Source organism: Callorhinchus milii, unplaced genomic scaffold, assembly GCF_018977255.1.
Source record: "Callorhinchus milii isolate IMCB2004 unplaced genomic scaffold, IMCB_Cmil_1.0 Scaffold12, whole genome shotgun sequence".
In the NCBI taxonomy this organism is placed as follows: Eukaryota; Metazoa; Chordata; class Chondrichthyes; order Chimaeriformes; family Callorhinchidae; genus Callorhinchus; species Callorhinchus milii.
The window spans coordinates 10,877,921-10,895,789 of NW_024704753.1; the positions used below are offsets into that span (position 1 = coordinate 10,877,921).

At 45.7% G+C, this 17,869-nt stretch overlaps 1 protein-coding gene across 2 annotated transcripts in view; it reads left to right on the forward strand.

Moving 5' to 3' along the window:
* The window catches only part of dnase1l4.1 (deoxyribonuclease 1 like 4, tandem duplicate 1), a 47,172-nt gene that overhangs the window by 16,698 nt on the left and 12,605 nt on the right, over positions 1 to 17,869 (forward strand). For both annotated transcript variants that reach the window (XM_007890244.2, XM_042339765.1), the window contains exons 5-6: positions 1,391 to 1,503; positions 11,099 to 11,211. In XM_007890244.2, the coding sequence (XP_007888435.1) occupies positions 1,391 to 1,503; positions 11,099 to 11,211 (226 nt within the window). The remainder of the gene's footprint in view (positions 1 to 1,390; positions 1,504 to 11,098; positions 11,212 to 17,869) is intronic.

Sequence of the window (17,869 nt, forward strand, 5' to 3'; positions counted from 1 at the left end):
GACCTGGGGAGGGAGGGAGACAGAGACCCGGGGAGGGAGGGAGGGAGACAGAGACCCGGGGAGGGAGGGAGACAGAGACTGAATAGCATGAGACACTGGGAGTCAAGCCCTGACCCCCAGGCTCTGGAACTCCATCCCCCAGTGCCTTCGCCTTGCTTCCTCCCTTTCCTCCTTCAAGGCCGGTCTCAAAACCTTTCTCTTTGACCGAGCCTTCAGCTCCCCTCTCGACTCTCTTCCCCCTCCTCGCTCCCTCCCTTCCCTCCCCTCACCCTGACCATTTCCCCCCTCCTCGCTCCTTCCCTCCCCTCACCCTGACCATTTACCCCCTGCTCGGGTCATGACCCAACTGTGCAGCGCCTTGGGACGTCCTCCTGACGTGAAAGGCGCTTTATAAATGGAATCTTGTTGTTGTTGTTGTTGTTGTTGTGATCTGTCCTCACCTGGCATCTAGACATCCCCCAGCAGGGGATCTCAGGCTAGCAATTAGCAAGTGGACCTCTTTGGCTTTTCTCCTCCTCACCCAGGGGCCAGCGCAAAATAATATAATAATAATCCTTGCATTTATTATTATTATTTAATATTAAAGATTAATATTAAAATGTAATATTAGCAACAACGCGTAGAGGTACTTGCTTTGAATAAATACTCAGAAATGTGTTGGCTGAAAAACAGCAGGGAGTCACAGAGGAGAGGCGTTAGGGAGAGATTCTCCACAGAAGCTAAAACTCAGGGACAAGGAAGGCTGAGAAATGGAGACTCAACATCAGATCAACTTCAAATGCTTCGAGCTGGTGTGATGTGTAGATGGTGGATAAATTATTGAGGAATAACCTGGTTGCTCTTCCATTGAGGGATCGCAAAGTTCGTGTGTCAGCCTGGTTTGGTGGTAGTGCTCTCGCCTCTGAGTCATAAGGTTGTGGGTTCAAGCCCCATGTCGGGGAATGATATAGTCTAGCTGACACTCCAGTAGAGCGCTGGGGGGGTGTTGCATTGTGAGAGGTCCCGTCTTTTGGATGAGACATTAAACCGAGGTCCCGTCTTACCTATTCAGCTGGATGTTAAAGATCCCATGGCACTATTTGAAAACAGATTGGAGTTTCTCTCTCCTAGTGTCCAGGCCAACAGTCCCCCAATCATTCACTCACTCCATTAACTATGATCATTCATTCACTCCATGGTTGTTTGTGGGATACTGCTGTGCGCAAGTAGGCTACTGCGTTTTGCTCATGGAATACACTCAAAACCACTTTACAGATATCCTGTGAAGCCCTAAGTCTTGTCAACGTGATAAGGCGCTACAACAACACTTGCGTTTATATAGCACCCCTCATGCAGGGTAGCGTGCTAGTGTGCTTGATCATTAGTGAAGGTGTTTGTCCTGTCTCCCCAGTGACACTGTGGTGCAGGTGAAGAGGCTTTTGCAGTATGACGACCTGCAGCCCGGTGATGAGGATGCCTTCTCTAGAGAGCCATTCATTGTTGAGTTCACATCTCCAGCCTCAGGTAAGGTCCCACGTTTTTGTACAGCATAATCCCCTCCCCCTAACTCCCCCCATACCAAACACCCCACACCCATCCATCTCATCCAAAGGATAGCATCTCCGACAATGCAACACACCCCAGGACTATACTGCACTGAAAGTTGTCAGTAATACAATGGGTGTTCTGTAGGACGTGTTATGTAGGTTTGTTTTAACAATAATAATAATCCTTGCATTTGATAGTGCAGTGCCTTATCACTTGTCAAAATGTCTCAAAGCACTGGAGTAAATGTTCTGTAGTGTTTGTGTATTCACAGCTTAGACTATGTGATTCCAAGTCCTGATGGGTGGCTTGAACCCACAAACTTCTGATTCAAAGGCAAGTGCTACCACTGAGCCTGGCTGACACACTTTGCCCAGTGTGTAACCTGTAGGCACATCAGACAATAAGCTCACACACTGCAAACATTCACATACACCACTGGGGTGACCGAGCTTTCCACAGTCAGTAAGCAGGTGGTTAGGGCGACACATGGAAACAAAGAGGCTCTTGTCCTGCACAAGTCCCACCTCAGGGCAGAATCCATTCCAGGAATAGCTCGATGCCCTCCAGGAAAAGTGTCTCCCTTTCTAATCAGTCATCATCGCTCCAGTTGTCAGATGTGAGATTGTTACTTTTTTTTTAAGAATTCAAGACTCTATAAATAAATAATCCTACCGTTTGATATGGACCTAAAACATCAAAATATCTCAAAGTGCTTCACAGGTAATTGCTGTCAAACATAATGACTATTTATAGGCAAAAGTGGCAGGTAGTTTGCGAACAGCAACATCCCACAAACGGCCATGGAGTGAGTCATCAATTTTATGCGGGGAATTGTGGGCCAGGACACCGGGAGAGAGAACTGCCTTTACTTTTCAAACCATGTCAAATCATGATCGTTTAACATTCACCTAAACAGGCAGATGGGATCTCACTTTAACATCACAAGATGTCAAGAGAAGTTCAGCTAACATCACATCCGAAGGTGGTACCTGCCATAATGCCACTTTCCTGGAGCGTCAACCTAGACTGTGAGTTCAGTCTCTGATGTGGGGAGAATTTAGGCTCAGAGGCGAGAGTGCTACCAACAGAGCCAGGCTGGCCCTATCTCTTATAACACATCAGAGGAAAGCTATCATCTTCTAGTCCTGAAACAGCCATGATACAGAGCCTCTGATGGCAGCCTGGGGCAGAGGTAGCATTCTCGCCTCTGAATCAGATAAAAAGGTTCAAGTCCCACATCGGAACATAAATTAGCATCTAAGGTGACAGTCCACTGCAATGCTGGGGGTGTGCTACATTGTTAGAGGTGTCGTCCTTTGGATGATACATTAAACGAAGGTTCAGTTTGCAGGTTCAGATGGATGTTAACGATTCTGTGACGCTATTCAAAAAGAGAAGGCAGTTTCTCCTGGCATCCTGGCCAACAATCCCCGAATAAAATTGGTGATTCATTTCATGGCTGTTTGTGAGACATTTTGTGCACAATTTGCACAATGTGCTGCGTTTGCCTACATATCCCCAGTCAATTCCGCACTTTACAGTAAATCTTAAGTTTTGGGAAGCCCTCCTGATGTGAAAGGCACTATATCAAATGCAAGGATTATTTTAATATTTAACTCTCATTGGTTCAAATAGACACACATAAATAAACAGACACGTGTGCACACAGGGAAGCAGGAAGATGCCTGTGTGTTTAGGGATGGGTCTGGGCCACCACAACAGCTGTAATATAGGAGATAATTGTGCAGATCAGAGGATTCAGACCTCACTACAATTTACTGCAGTTATTTTCCTGTCACTATTTGGGCTCACCTGGGTGACCGACATCAATCCTGAGGGGAAAACATAGTTAAATTCCCTCATCAGCTTCAAACACTTCTCACTTAGTATAACACACTGGGCTCCAAATTACACAGAACAACCAACAACAACAAGGTTACATTTGTATAGCACCTTTCACGTCAGGAGGACATCCCAAGGCGTTGGTCAGTGTACAGCATTTCAGACCCGAGCTGGGGTCAGAGAGGGAGAAGAGTGGGGAAGGGAAAGGGGGAGTGACCAATGGCATGGTCGAAAAGGAGGGTTTTGAGGCAGGACTAGTAGGAGGGTAAGGAGGGGGCGAGGTGGAGTGATCACCCTATAGAACATACCTAACACAACACTCATGACACCACCAATACCTTTCACTGCAGTCTGTGATTGCTAATTTAATACCAAATATGGTTAGTGTTACACTGAGCTACAAGGACCTCAGCTGAGACACCTTTCTCTGTGAGTGCTAACAGTTGGATCCTTACAGCTGAGAATCAGAAGCATAGAATTATACAGCACAGAAGGAGGCCATTCGGCCCATCGTGTCTGTGCCGGCTTTTTGAAAAGAGCTTCCAAATCAATCCCACTCTCCCGCTCTCTCCCATAGCACTGCAAACTATGTAACAACAAGGGGCAGGAAACTCTAGTGGGAGTAGTTTATAGACCCCCGAACAGCAGTCACAGTATCTCTCAAGGTATAAATCTGGAGATTAGCAGAGCATGTAGTAAAGGAAAAACATTACTTGTGGGTGATTTTAATCTGCACATAGATTGGGACAACCAAATTGGGAAAAGTATGATAGAGGAAGAGTTTATAGAATGTATTAGGGATAATTATCTAGATCAGAATGCCGAGGAGCCAACCAGGGAACAGGCCATATTAGACCTTGTTTTGTGCAATGAAGCAGGACTGATCAGCAAACTGGAAATTAAGGCTCCTCTAGGGCAAAGTGATCATAATACGATGGAATTTAGCATTAAGTTAGAGAGAGAAATAGTTACGTCCGAAGCAAAGGTTTCAAATTTAAGTAGAGACAATTTTGCTGGTATGATAGAGGATTTAGCCAAAATAAACTGGGAAATTAGACTTCAGGATTTGACAGTGGACCTTCTTATTAACCTTCTCTGCTCCAAGGAGAATAATCCTAGCTTTTCCAGCTTCTCCTGATAACTGAAGTCCCTCATTCCTGGTACCATCCTGGTAAATCTCCTTTGCACCATCTCCAATGCCTTGACGCCCTTCCTAAAGTGTGGTGCTCAGAACTGAACTAAGTACTCTAGCTGAGGCCTAACCAGTATTTTATAAAGGTTCATCAGAACTTCCTGACTTTTGTGTTCTCTGTCCCCATTTATAAAGCCTACTATCCCGTATGCTTTTTTAACAGCTTTATCTACCTATCCTGCCACCTTCAAAAGTTTACTTATACCCCACTTCCCAACCCAATCCTCAGCTTGGGTCCGAAACTCTGTCTGTCCAGTGCCTTGGGAAGTCCTCCCGACGTGAAAGGCGCTATATAAATGTAATTTTGTCTCTCTGTTCCTTCACCCTCTTTAAGATTGTACCATTAGCTTATTCATTCTTCTTCCCAAATGCATCACTTTGCATTTCTCCACATTAAACTTCATCTGCCATGTGTCTGCCCATTTTACCAGTCTGTCTATGTACCCTTCATAGAATCATAGAATTATACAGCACAGAAGGAGGCCATTTGGCCCATCGTGTCGGTGCCGGCTCTTTAAATAGTGCTATCCATTCAATCCCATTTCCCGCTCTCTCCCCATAGCCCTGCAAACTTGTCCTCCCCAAATAATTATCTAAATGAAGTCTGCTACTATCCTCCTCACTGTTTACTACTTTTCCTATCTTAGTATCATTGGCAAACTTGGAAATTGTACTCCCTATATCCAATTCCAGGTCATTTATATCAATCAAAAACAGAAGTGAGCCCAATACTGACCCTGGGGGGGAACCATCGCACACCTCCCTTCAGTCAGAAAAACAACTGTTCGCCACTACTCTCTATACGAAAACAGTTTTAGATATATGTCTTTCGAGGTTTAAGAATCTGGATTTGGATATTTTTCACTTAAATATTTGAAGGTTATTTATTGCAACACGGAGGTGTAAGTGGGAGTGTTTGCTCCAGTATTTTGATTGTAATGAACATGTGTGACAGCACTAACAGTGCCCGAGCCCTGGGTGTCCATGCCACTGTACAACATACTCTAGTATAGTACATTATGTGGTTCCTGCCTCGATTATTCCAATGTAGTCTGTCCAGTTTTCCCAGCTCCACTATCAACAAAATTCAACTAATTCAGAACTCCGGTGCACATAAGAACATAAGTATTAGCAGCAGGATTGGCCATTTGGCCCCTCGAGCCTGCCCCGCCATTTGATAAGGTCATGGCTGATCTTCAGACCTAACTCTTATTACCTGCCCTATCCCCATTTCCCCTAATCCTTCTATTTTTCAAAAATCTATCAGTCTCAGCCTTGACGATGTTCAAGGACTAAGCATCTACAGCCTTCTGGGGTAGTGAATTCCATAAATTCACTACCCTCTGAGTGAAGAAATGTTTCCTCAACTCTGTTTAAAAGGCTGACCCTTAATTTTAAGACTGTGACCCTGGTTATAGATTCTCCTACCGGGGGAAACAGACCCTCAGTGTCTACTTTATCAGCCCTTTTAGAATCTTATATGTTTCAATAAGATCCCCCTAATTCTTCTGTACTCTAGAGAATATAGCCCTAGTTTATTCAGCCTATCCTCATAGGTCAGTCTACTCATCCCAGGAACTAACCTGGTGAATCTACGCTGCACCCCTCTAGGGCACGTATGCCCTTTCTTAAATAAGGAGACCAAAACTGCACACAATACTCTAGATGCGGTCTCACCAAGGCCCTATACAGTTGCAGCAACACTTCCCTAAACTTGTACCCTAAACCTTTTGCAATGAACACTAACATGCCGTTCGTCTTCTTAGTTGCTGCTGCACCTGCAAACTAACTTTTTGAGACTGGTGTACAAGGACACCCAAATCCCTCTGCACACTAACACTATCTAATCTCAACTCCTCTAGAAAATAATCTGTTTTTCTATTTTTCTACCTAGATGAATAACTTTATACGTCCCCACATTAAATTCCATCTGCCACCTACTCGCCCACTCCCCTAGCCTATCTATATCCCGTTGCAATCTTTTTGCATCATCCTCAGAGCTTACTCTCCCACCTAGTTTAGTGTCATCCGCGAATTTAGATATGTTACATTCAATGTCCTCGTCTAGATCATTGATGTAAATTGTAAATAGCTGAGGCCCAAGCACTGATCCTTGTGGCACTCCACTAGTCACATCCTGCCAATTCGAGAATGACCCGTTTATCCCTACTCTCTGTTTTCTACCCGTTAGCCACTCTTCAATCCATGCTAATATGTTCCCATTAATTCCGTGGGCCTTAACCTTGTGCAATAGACTTTTGTGTGGCACTTTGTCAAATGCCTTTCTAAAATCTAAATGTACTACATCTACTCTTATCTAACCTGCTAGGTAAATCTTCAAAAAACTCTAAAAGATTAGTTAAGCATGACTTCCCTTTTGTAAAGCCATGTTGACTCTGCCTAATCTTTTTATGGTCTTCCAGGAATCCCATAACGACATCTTTAATTAAGGACTCAAGAATTTTCCCTACCACTGAAGTCAGACTAACTGGTCTATAGTTCCCCATCTTTTCTCTCCCACCCTTCTTAAATAGTGGTGTTACGTTTGCAATCTTCCAATCAATGGGAACCGTTCCAGAATCCAGAGAATTTTGGAAGATCAAAGACAAGCCATCCACTATCTCAGTAGCCACCTCTTTTAAAACCCTAGGATGTAGGCCATCAGGTCCAGGAGATTTATCAGTTTTAAGACCTGACAATTTACCTAAAACCATTTCTTTACTAATATTAATTCCCCAAGTTGCTCGCTAACATTGTCTTCTTGGTTCCCCTCTATTCTTGGTAGGTTTTCAGTGTCTTCTAAGGTGAAGACAGTAGCAAAGTACTTGTTTAATGACTCTGCCATGTCTTTGTCCCCTACTATAATTCCCCCGTCTCTGCCTGTAGCGGACCCACATTTACCTTTGACAGCCTCTTCCTCTTTATATATTTATAAAAACTCTTGCAGTCTGTCTTTATGTTCTTCGCTAGTTTGCCCTCATATTCCATTTTCTCCCTCTTAATCACTTTTTTGGTTCTCCTTTGTTGATCCCTAAAGTTCTCCCAATCCTCGGGTTTACTACTCATCTTAGCTGTTTTATAGGCTTCTTCCTTTAACTTTATACTTTCCCTAACTGCTCTAGTTAGCCACGGTTGGGCCACCTTTCCCGTGGCATTCTTATTCCTCAAAGGAATACGTGCTCGCTGGGAATTTTGCACTATCTCCTTAAACGTCTGCCATTGCTGGTCTACTGTCAAATCCTTAAGTCTAATTTCCCAGTTTATTTTGGCTAAATTCTCTCTCATACCAGCAAAATTGGCTCTACTTAAATTTAAAACCTTTGCTTCGGACTTAACTACTTCTCTCTCTAACAATGCTAAATTCCATCATATTATGATCACTTTGCCCTAGAGGAGCCTTAATTTCCAGTTTGCTGATCAGTCCTGCTTCATTGCACAAAACAAGGTCTAATGTGGCCTGTTCCCTGGTTGGCTCCTCGGCATTCTGATCTAGATAATTATCCCTAATACATTCTATAAACTCTTCCTCTATCATACTTTTCCCAATTTGGTTGTCCCAATCTATGTGCAGATTAAAATGTGCAGATTACAATTAATGTTTTTCCTTTGCTACATGCTCTGCTAATTTCCTGATTTATACGTTGAGAGATACTGTGACTGCTGTTCGGGGGTCTATAAACTACTCCCACTAGAGTTTTCTGCCCCTTGTTGTTACGTACCTCTATCCATACTGACTCTACTTCCTGCTTTTCTGATTTAAAATCTTTCCTCTCTACTGTTTTTATTCCATCCTTTATTAGCAGGGCCACCCCCCTCCTCGTTTACCACATCGCCTATCTTTTCTATACACCACATACCCTGAAATATTTGACTCCCACCCTTGATCTCCCTGTAACCATGTCTCGGTGATGGCTACCAGATCATACCTGTTTGTTTCTATTTGTGCATTTAACTCATCCATCTTTCGAATGCTTTGCGCATTCAGATATAGCACCTTTAATTCTGACTTCGGGCTATTAGTCCTATTCACCAGTACCCTATCCCTGGGCTTCCTTTCCCCGCTTGGCACACTTGGTTCATCTCTCTGGTTAATCTGCTCCCCTACTTTGATCGGTCCTAATTTTAATTGTGACGGATTGCATGTGATTGAATTTGCCCCCCACCCTTAGTAGTTTAAAGCCCTGTCTACCTCCCTCCTCGCTCCCTTCCTTCCCTTCCCTCACCCTGACCATTTCACCCCTGCTCGGGTCCTGACCCAACTGTCCAGCGCCTTGGGACGTCCTCCCGATGTGAAAGGCGCTCTATAAATGGAATCTTGTTGTTGTTGTTGTTGTATTTATTCGTGTTGCCAGCCCTGTTTAGGTGGAGTCCATTCCTTTGGAATAGCTCCTGTCTCCCCCAATACTGGTGCCAGTGGCCTATAAAGTGAAACCCCTGCCCTCCGCACCATTCTCTCAGCCAGGTATTCAGTTCTTTAATTTTTTTTTGCCTGTACCAATTTGCCTCTGGCTCAGGTAATAATCCTGATATTAATACCTTTGAAGTTCTACTCTTTAGTTTAACTCCCAATTCCCGGAACTTGCTCCTCAACTCATCCCTTCCGGTCCTACCTACATCATTGGTCCCTATGTGAATCATAACTATTGGATCCACTCCCTCCTGCTTCAAATTTTTCTCCAGCCCAGAAGTGATGTCCTTCACCCTGGCCCCAGGAAGGCAACGGAGTCTTCTTGTCTCCCTGCTACGGCTGCAGAAAAGTGTGCCAGTATTCCTGACTGTCTCATCCACAATTACCACTATATTCCTTATGACTATTCCCAGTGTTTCCTCCTGAATAGAGGTTTTGGGTTAAGTTTGCCCATCTTCCTCACAGACTTCCTTGTCCACACAGGTTGCAAGTATTTCATACCTATTGGACAAGGTTAAAGCTTAGGGTTCCTCTGTCCCTCTCTTTCGGGTCCCCTTACGTGCCTGTCTGACCGTCACACAGTCCTGTCCATGGTTGGCAACATAATGTTCCCTGGGACTTGTGGGAGTGTCTGGCTCCAGGATAAAACTGTCCAGGAAGCTCTCCCCATCTCTAATGCTGTGCAGTGTGTTCACCTGAGACTCCAGCTCAGCTATTCTAAGCTGGAGCTTCCTCAGTTGCAGACATTTGCTGCAGATGATGTCGCCCGGGCTCAGGTTGCCCTCCCATCAACTCCCACATACCACATTCCTCACACATCACCTGCCAGGCCATTCTCTCCTCTCACTCTATTTATTCCTGTATTATTGTCGTTTAGAAGATATACTTCCCCCTCTGCACCTAATTCCCACTCTCACCCAATTCCTTCTCACTCTGGCCTCGCCTCACTCCGGCTCTCTGCTCGAGTGTATCCTCTCTAAACTCCATACTCCCTCACACTAGTCCTCGCCAGGCTTCACTTTCTCCCCATTACAGAACGGATCGATTTCAAAATCCTCACACTTGTCTACAAATCCCTTTCTGCTCTGGCACCTCCCTACCTCTCCAACTTGCTCACTCCCTACTCCACTACCCGCCACCTCCGCACCGCTGGCTCTGGCATCTTGCTTGTCCTTCGTGCCCTCCGCTCCACCATGGCGGCCGCACTTTCAGCCACTAAGCCCCAAAGCTTTGGAACACTCTCCCAAAGCTCTTCCACCTTGCCCTCTCGTTCCCCTCTTTTAGATCACGCCTGAAGATCTTCCTCTTCGACCGTGCTTATGGTTACCTCCCCCATCCCTCCTGTTCGGCATCAGCCTCCGCCACTGTTAAGCGCTCCGAGTCTGTACCCCGCGTGAAGAGTGCTGTTAAATTCAAGTTGTTATTGTCGTAAGAGATATAAAAATGCAGACATGCTGAGTCCTAACCTCAGGTTGCTGAAATGGGCTGACTTGGTGCAGACATGCAAATGTGGTTTCTGGTTTCATCACTTGTTGAAGCCCTTCCTGTGGTTATGTGCTTCAGAGAGGAAGTAAGACAGCAGCATGTATAGTTTTACACTGCAATGAAGAGAAGATTGTACACAGTGATGTGCTTATACCCTATAATCGATTTTAGTAGCTTGTGTTTAGAAGAGTGAGCCCATGTAACTAACTTTGTGGTCAGAGGAGTTATATACAGGGTGAATGAGAAGTCCTTACCCATAGAGGTTTTTATTATTAATCACGTTCTTTTTTAAAGATAACATTCAGAGAGAGTGTGCCGCTATTACAGGAAAAGTCTTTCATTGCATTTGTGTGAAAGTTTTTGTTACTGAGTTTATATGTGTAAAGGCCTACATGGCATGCAGTGTGAACATCTCCTATAGACCTAGGAGTAACAACTTTAAGAAGTAAGGTGATTCACCCTGTATAATACTGTTGGTGGCACGCAGTTTATAACCCGCCATTTCTGGTACCCAGCACTCAGTAACCAGGCATAAAATACACATTTACTCAGCACTTAAACATTGATGGGTTATTTTTGAGTGTGTGGTTGCTTCCCAGCATCAGTGACACTGACTGGACTCTTTGTGATCTTTGTGATCTCAGGCATGGAGGACTTTGTCCTCATTCCTCAGCACACGACCCCCAATGATTCAGTCAAGGAGATTGACGAGCTCTACGATGTCGTCCTGAAAGTAAAATCAGATTGGAACACAGAGGTACGTCACAGTCGCAGGTACATGGAACAAGGACACTGAGTTTTCATGGAGTCCCATAGTGTAGTGGTTAATGCACTCGCCTCGCAAGCGAGAGGACCTAGTTTGATTCCCCATCAGGGCAAAACTGTAGGCAAGTTTCCTTCTTCCACATACCTCTGTTCACCTAACAGTAAGTAGAAACTTGGTTGTTAGTCAATTGGCGGATCACTTTCCGGGGATAACAATCCCTCAAAAAAAATGGTCTCCACTTCATCTCCACAAATGGTTTGTCCTCTAGCCCCCACACCGTCTTGTGCGGCGTTCCTAAGGTCTCTGTCCTTGGTCCCCTCCTCTTCAATATCTATATTCTCCCTCTTGGTGACATCATCCGCAGACATGGGGTCAACTTCCATATGTATGCAGATGACACCCAACTCTACCTCTCTGCCTGCATCCTTGATTGCAGGTACACTGCTGTCCTGCCATACATCAAGTCCTGGATGAGAGCTAACTATCTACAGTTGAACGTTTGATCCTCAACTATCCTTTCTACCCCACATCTGTGCCATGACCCGCTCTGCCTTCCCCCACCTCCGCAACATTGCCCAGCTCCGCCACTGTCTCACACTACAGGCTTTCATAACATCCAGGCTCGACTATGCAAACTCTCTGCTTGCAAACTCCCTGTTTGATGGAGGGGCCTTCAGCTACTCTGCCCCCACCCTCTGGAACTCCACCCTGCAGTCCCTCTGCCTCGCCCCCTCTGTTTGCTTCCTTCAAGACCTGTCTCAAGACCCTCCTCTTCAACCTTGCTTTTGATCACCCACCTTCACCCCTGCCCTCCATCCTCCCCCATTCTGACCCCAGCTCGGGTACGAATCACTGATTGTTCAGCGCCTTGGGATGTCCTCCCAATGTGAAAGGCGCTATACAAATGTAATTTTGTTGTTGTTGTATTTCTCCCACAATATAAACTTAATTACCTTGCCAATACATTCTGTGAAGCGACTTGAAACGTCTCAACAATGTGATAAGGTGCTATATCAAATGCAACTATTACTGTTATTATTACACAGTGGGATGGGAGGGTTGTCACAGTAGTGTAACGTTTCCATCATTAATAACAAGCAATAATATTCCTATAGCAGCTACAGCTTCAAACCATATCAAAGCCCTCCATAGGGGATTGCTGTCAGGTCTAGTGATTGAATATCATCAAAGAACACAGCAGCCAATTTGCACACAGCAGCGTCCTACAAACAGCCAATTTTAATTGGGGGTTTGTCGGCCAAGCTACTGATAAAAACTCCCTTCTCGAATAGTGCCATGGGATCTTTAACATCCACCTGAAAAGGCAAACGGGACCTAAGTTTAATATCTCATCTGAAAGACGACACCTACAACAATGCAAAATACCCCCATCACTGCACTGGAGGGTCAGATTAGACTCATTCCTGTTTGTGGTTAAAATTGGAGGCTGCTTCACCTTCATTTGACATACACGTGAGCACAGTAAATCCTGTGAAGCACTTTGAAACACTTCGATATGATAAGGCACGGTATCAAATGCAAGGATTGTCATTATGATCTCTGCGACCTCTTCAAAACCTATCTACCCGGCTACTCCCTTTGCTCTGCGAGCACCGGTCTACTTCATGTCCTCCACCCCACCATAAACCTTTCTGTCCCTGCTCTCTAGAACTCCATCCCAGAGTCCTTCCGATTCACTCCCTTCCTCGTCTCGTTCTGTCTCAAGACCTTCCTCTTTGGACGCCCTTTGGAGCATCATCCCCCCCACCCTCAGCTCAGTTGTTTTGGGACATTGTCCTGATGTGAAGAATGAGGTATAAATATACATTGTAATGTATTACTGTAACTAGCCAATGTATCTGGCCAGGGCACCAACGAAAATTCCTGTGTATTTTTAAACAGTGTCACAGTATCTTGAACACCCACCTGAAAAGGCAGATGGGATCTCGATTTTAATGTCTTACCCGACAATGCAAAAATATACAGTCAATTCACTTTACAGTATATTCTGTGAAGTGTATTGAGATGTCTCGAAGATGTGATAAGGCGCTATATCAAATGCAAGGATTATTAATCCAGAGCTGAGCCAAGCTGACATCTCGTCATGATAAACGTCAGCATTTATCAGTCCTTAATCACTGAACAGCAACCGTGCTTTTGGTGTGTGTGTGACCCAGTTTTACACAGTGTTGAATTCTTTGTTGCTTTCTGCATGTAGTGTGTGTTTGTGTGTGATATCTGTAGGGACCCTGACAAAATGCAGACTTTTTGTTGCTATAACCTGGGCTTGAATCCAGCGAGCAAGATGTGGGGAAAGCCTGCTTGCTCGGTTAGCTGATGCATTTGTATTTGACTATTGTGGCCAGTTGGGAGCCAGCTCACAGCAGAGAGACGCTTGGAGATATTAAATTGGCAATGTCATGCCAGAGAGAGACGGAATACAAGGCTGGCCTGTTAAATGCAAATATCACCCATGGGCAGTACTGTTCTCTTTGGCGGTAAATGCAGGAGAGGAAAAGGTTAAGGCACATTACTGGAGCAATCTCACCCATTGTGTTGAATGGGCAGCTATACACTAAGGACAACAGCTGATACGATTAGGTATCTTTAGAATAGACTGCGTCCCCATCTGGTGGTGGACCAGGAACCTACAAACTGTCAACCTAACAACATAGAATCATAGAATTCTGAACCCAATTATAAATAAGAATAATCTCTTACATCGGATCCAGCGCCTTTCACATCAGGAGGATGTCTTAGATTACTTCACAGGATTTACTGTAAAGTGTAGTGACTCTGTGTTTTGAAGGTGAATATGGCTTTCCATTTGGGTAAAGCAACAATTGTAAAAGTCCCACAAAAGACCATGAACTGAGTGACCAATTTTATTTGGAGGATTATTGGCCAGGACACTGGTAGAGAGAAACTCCCTTCTCCTTTCCAAGCATGCCATGGGATCTTTAATGTCCACCTGAACAGGCAATTGGGACTTCAGACTCATCTGAACAACGGCACATTCAACAATGCAGTTCTTCACCCAGCATTGCATTGGAGTGACAGCCTTGACGATATAAATTCAATGACCTGACATGGGGCTTGAACTCACAAACCTTCAGACTCTGAGGTGAGAGTGTTACTGACTGAGCCAGGCTGGCACCCGAGTATGGACACTGATTACCTACGATTTGCAAAGAGGTACGAGTTAGAGGTACTAGCTAGTAATACATGTTACATCATTCCCAGTCAACTGTATACTTTCTTAATCTCTCATTGCACTTTAGCTCAATAAAAATAGCTTCCTTCCTAAGCTCGTGAATAGACCTGACCTCTTCTCCAGCCTTTAATTCTGTATCTTTTCTATTTCAGTCCCTTAATTCACCACTTCCAATTCCAGCACCTCTCTCCCTGCGGAGTGACCTGCTTTACTGTGGTTGGAATTCTCTGGAATTCCAGCAATGATTGGCAGCTGGATGCCCGTTTGATAGGCAGTTAATTCCACTGAGAGTTCAGATAATCCAGCCAGTGTTTGGGCTCAGGCAATCCTTATCTTTGTGCTGTGCTCTTAAATTCAGCATTGGGGAGACCAACTGGGCTTTAAATCACAGTTTGAACGTGTATAGACTTGCATACATGAGAAACACTGGGCATTGCATTGATAATAATAATCCTGGCTTTTTTTTTACTTACAGCACAGAAGGAAATGGCCAGGATACCGATGGGATTTGTGCCTGTGCCGGCTCTTTGAAAGAGCTACCAACAAATTCCACTCCCTTGCTCTTAATCCAGAGCTCTGCAAATTTTTCTTTTTTAAGTACCTTTTGAAAGTTATTATCAAATCTGCTTGCACCACACTTTCAGGCAGTGCATTCCAGACTGTAACAACTCTCTGGGTAAAAGAAATTCTCCTCATCTCCCCTCTGGTTCTTTTGCGAATTAACTTGAATCTGTGCGCTCTGGTTACCGATCCACCTGCCAGAGGAAACAGTTTCTCCCTATCTACTCTTATCAAAACCCCTCATAATTTTGAGCATCTCCATTAAATCTCCCTTCAACCTTCTCTGCTCTAATAATAATAATCCTCGCATTTGATTTAGCAGCTCATCACATGTTCGAGATGTCTCAAAGCGTTTCACAGAATATACTGTAAAGTGAATTGACTGTATATTTTGTGGGCGAAACACAGCAGCCAATTGCGCACAACAATGTCCTACAAACAGTCGTGGATTTAATTGACCAATTTTTTTTAAGGAATTATTACCCCCGGAAAAGCGATTTGTCAATCGACTAACAATCGGGTTCATACTAACTAGGTAGGTAAACAATAATAACAAGAAGATTACATTTGTATAGCGCCTTTCACGTCGGGAGGACGTCCCAAGGTGTTGGACAGAGTACAGCATTTCAGACCCGAGCTGGGGTCAGGAAGGGAGAAGGGAGGGGAGGGGAAGGGGGGTGGCCGATGGCATGTTTGAAGAGGAGGGTCTTGAGGTGGGACTTGGAGGGGGCGAGGCGGAGTGATTGGGGGATGAATTCCAGAGGTTGGGGGCAGAATGGCTGAAGGCTCTCCCGCCAATGGTGGGGTGGGTGGGTCGGAGAACGTGGAAGCCCTGATCACAGATGTTCAGAATATCATTAGTGACTTTGACCAGGGCTGTTTCCGTGCTGTGGGCAGCGCGGAAGCCAGATTGGAGGGGTTCAAAGGGGGAATGGCGAGAGAGAAAGGAGCAGAGCTGGGACTCAACGACTCGTCGCTGGGACCTTGGAGAGGAATGGGTGGTTAGAGATGGGGCAGTAGCTGGAGAGGAAGGATGGATCCAGGGAAGGTTTTTTCAAGATGGGGGGTGATGATGCCTATCTTTAGGGGTGTGAGAACTGAACCAGTGGACAAGGAGACGTTGATAATGTCGAACAGGAGAGGGGCCAGAAGGTGAAGCTGGGAGATGAGGAGAGAGGTGGGGATAGGATCGAGGGAGCAGGTGGTGGATTTGAGTTTGCGGACAGTCATGGTGAGGAGGAGGGAGAGATAGGGTCGAAAGAATTTTGGGTGGGGGGTGGATCATGAGGGAGAGGTGATGTGGGGGTGGCTGTGGACGGGGCTGAGGTGGCTGAATGTATCCCCTCGATTTTGGATTCGAGGAAGTCCAGCATCTCCTCACAGTTGGAGTTTGAGGAGAGGATGGGCGAGGCATGGGAGGATGGACGGAGGAGACAATTTGTGGTGGAATAGAGAAGCCTGGGGTTGTCCTTTGCCTCCAAGATAACCTTTGAATAGAAGGAAGTTTTGGCAGGGGCAAGAGCGCAGCGGTAGATCTTGGTGTGGTGAAGCCAAATCTGCCGATGGACCGTTAGTTTAGATTTGGCAGCATTCGGCAGCTCACAATTGTGCCTTGAGAGAATGGTCATGGGTGGGGGAGTGGATGAGGAGGGAAAGGTTGAGGGAAGAGAGGAGGGAAGAGAAGTCGGCAGAGGTAGAGCAGGAGGGGGTAAAGTGAAGGTTGAAGTCGCCTAAGATTAGGAGGCATTCAGAGTAGAGGGAGAGGGAAGATAGAAGGGTGGAGATGTCCGAGAGAAAGTGGGAGAAGGTTTGGGGGGATGGTAAACAAGGAGGATTTTGAAGGAAAGCCTGGAGGGGTGGTAGAGCGTAAGGTGTTCAAAGGAGGGGAAGGTTCCGGAGGAGTAGGGGGAACCGGGAGATGAGAGCCACACCACTGCCCCGGCGATTAGGCTGTGGGGTTTGGTGAAAGGTGTAACCTGGAGGTGTGGCCTCAACTAGTGGGAAGGTGTCACCTGGGGTGACCCAGGTTTCGGTGAGGGCGAGGATTTTTCGAGGATTTGTCAATATTTTCCTCGAAGGTGAGGTCGTGGATTGTGAGGGACTTGTTGGTGAGTGAGCAGACATTCTGCAGACCGATGTGGAGGGGACAGTTAGTAATGGGAGTGTGGGGGAGATGAGAGGGGGAAGGGGGTGGGCAGACGGGTTGGATGGGGATGTGAGTGAGTGAGGAAAGGTTGGCTCCCATGGGTGAGGGCCGGTGGGTCTTGCAGCGAGTGTGGGGTCAGGGTGCTGTAGGACAGCTGACAGCGTCTACCACGATGGGCATGACGGAGAATGTGAAGGGAGGAGCAGAGGGAGGCCGTGGGGGAGTCAAGGAGGGGTAGGAGTCAGGACAGGCGGAGGGAGAGGAGGGTTGAGCAGGAGTAGTGGAGGGAAGGGGATGGGGTCAGGAACATCTTGGGGAAACAGCTCGGGTCAATTGCAGCAGCCAAAATGCGCACACTGAGACTTGGAGCGAACAGGAGTGATCAGCGAGCCATGGTTATCCTGCTGGGCTGAGCTGGTGAGGCTCAGTGAGGAGATGGAGGCAATGATGGTTCATACTAACTGCTAGGTAAACAGAGGCACGTGGAGTAAGGAAGCTTACCCAACATTTTGTCCTGTCGGGAATCGAACCAAGGTCTCTCGCTTCTTTCTAATCTCTCCGTATAAAGTCCCTCATTTCTGGTATCATTCTTATAAATCTTTTCTGCACTCTTCAAGTCCCTGATAGCTTCCTAAAGTGTAGTGCCCAAAATTGGACACAACACTCCAGTTGAGGTGATTTTGTAAAGGTTCAACATAATTTCCTTGCCAGGGATCCCATGTCCTTTT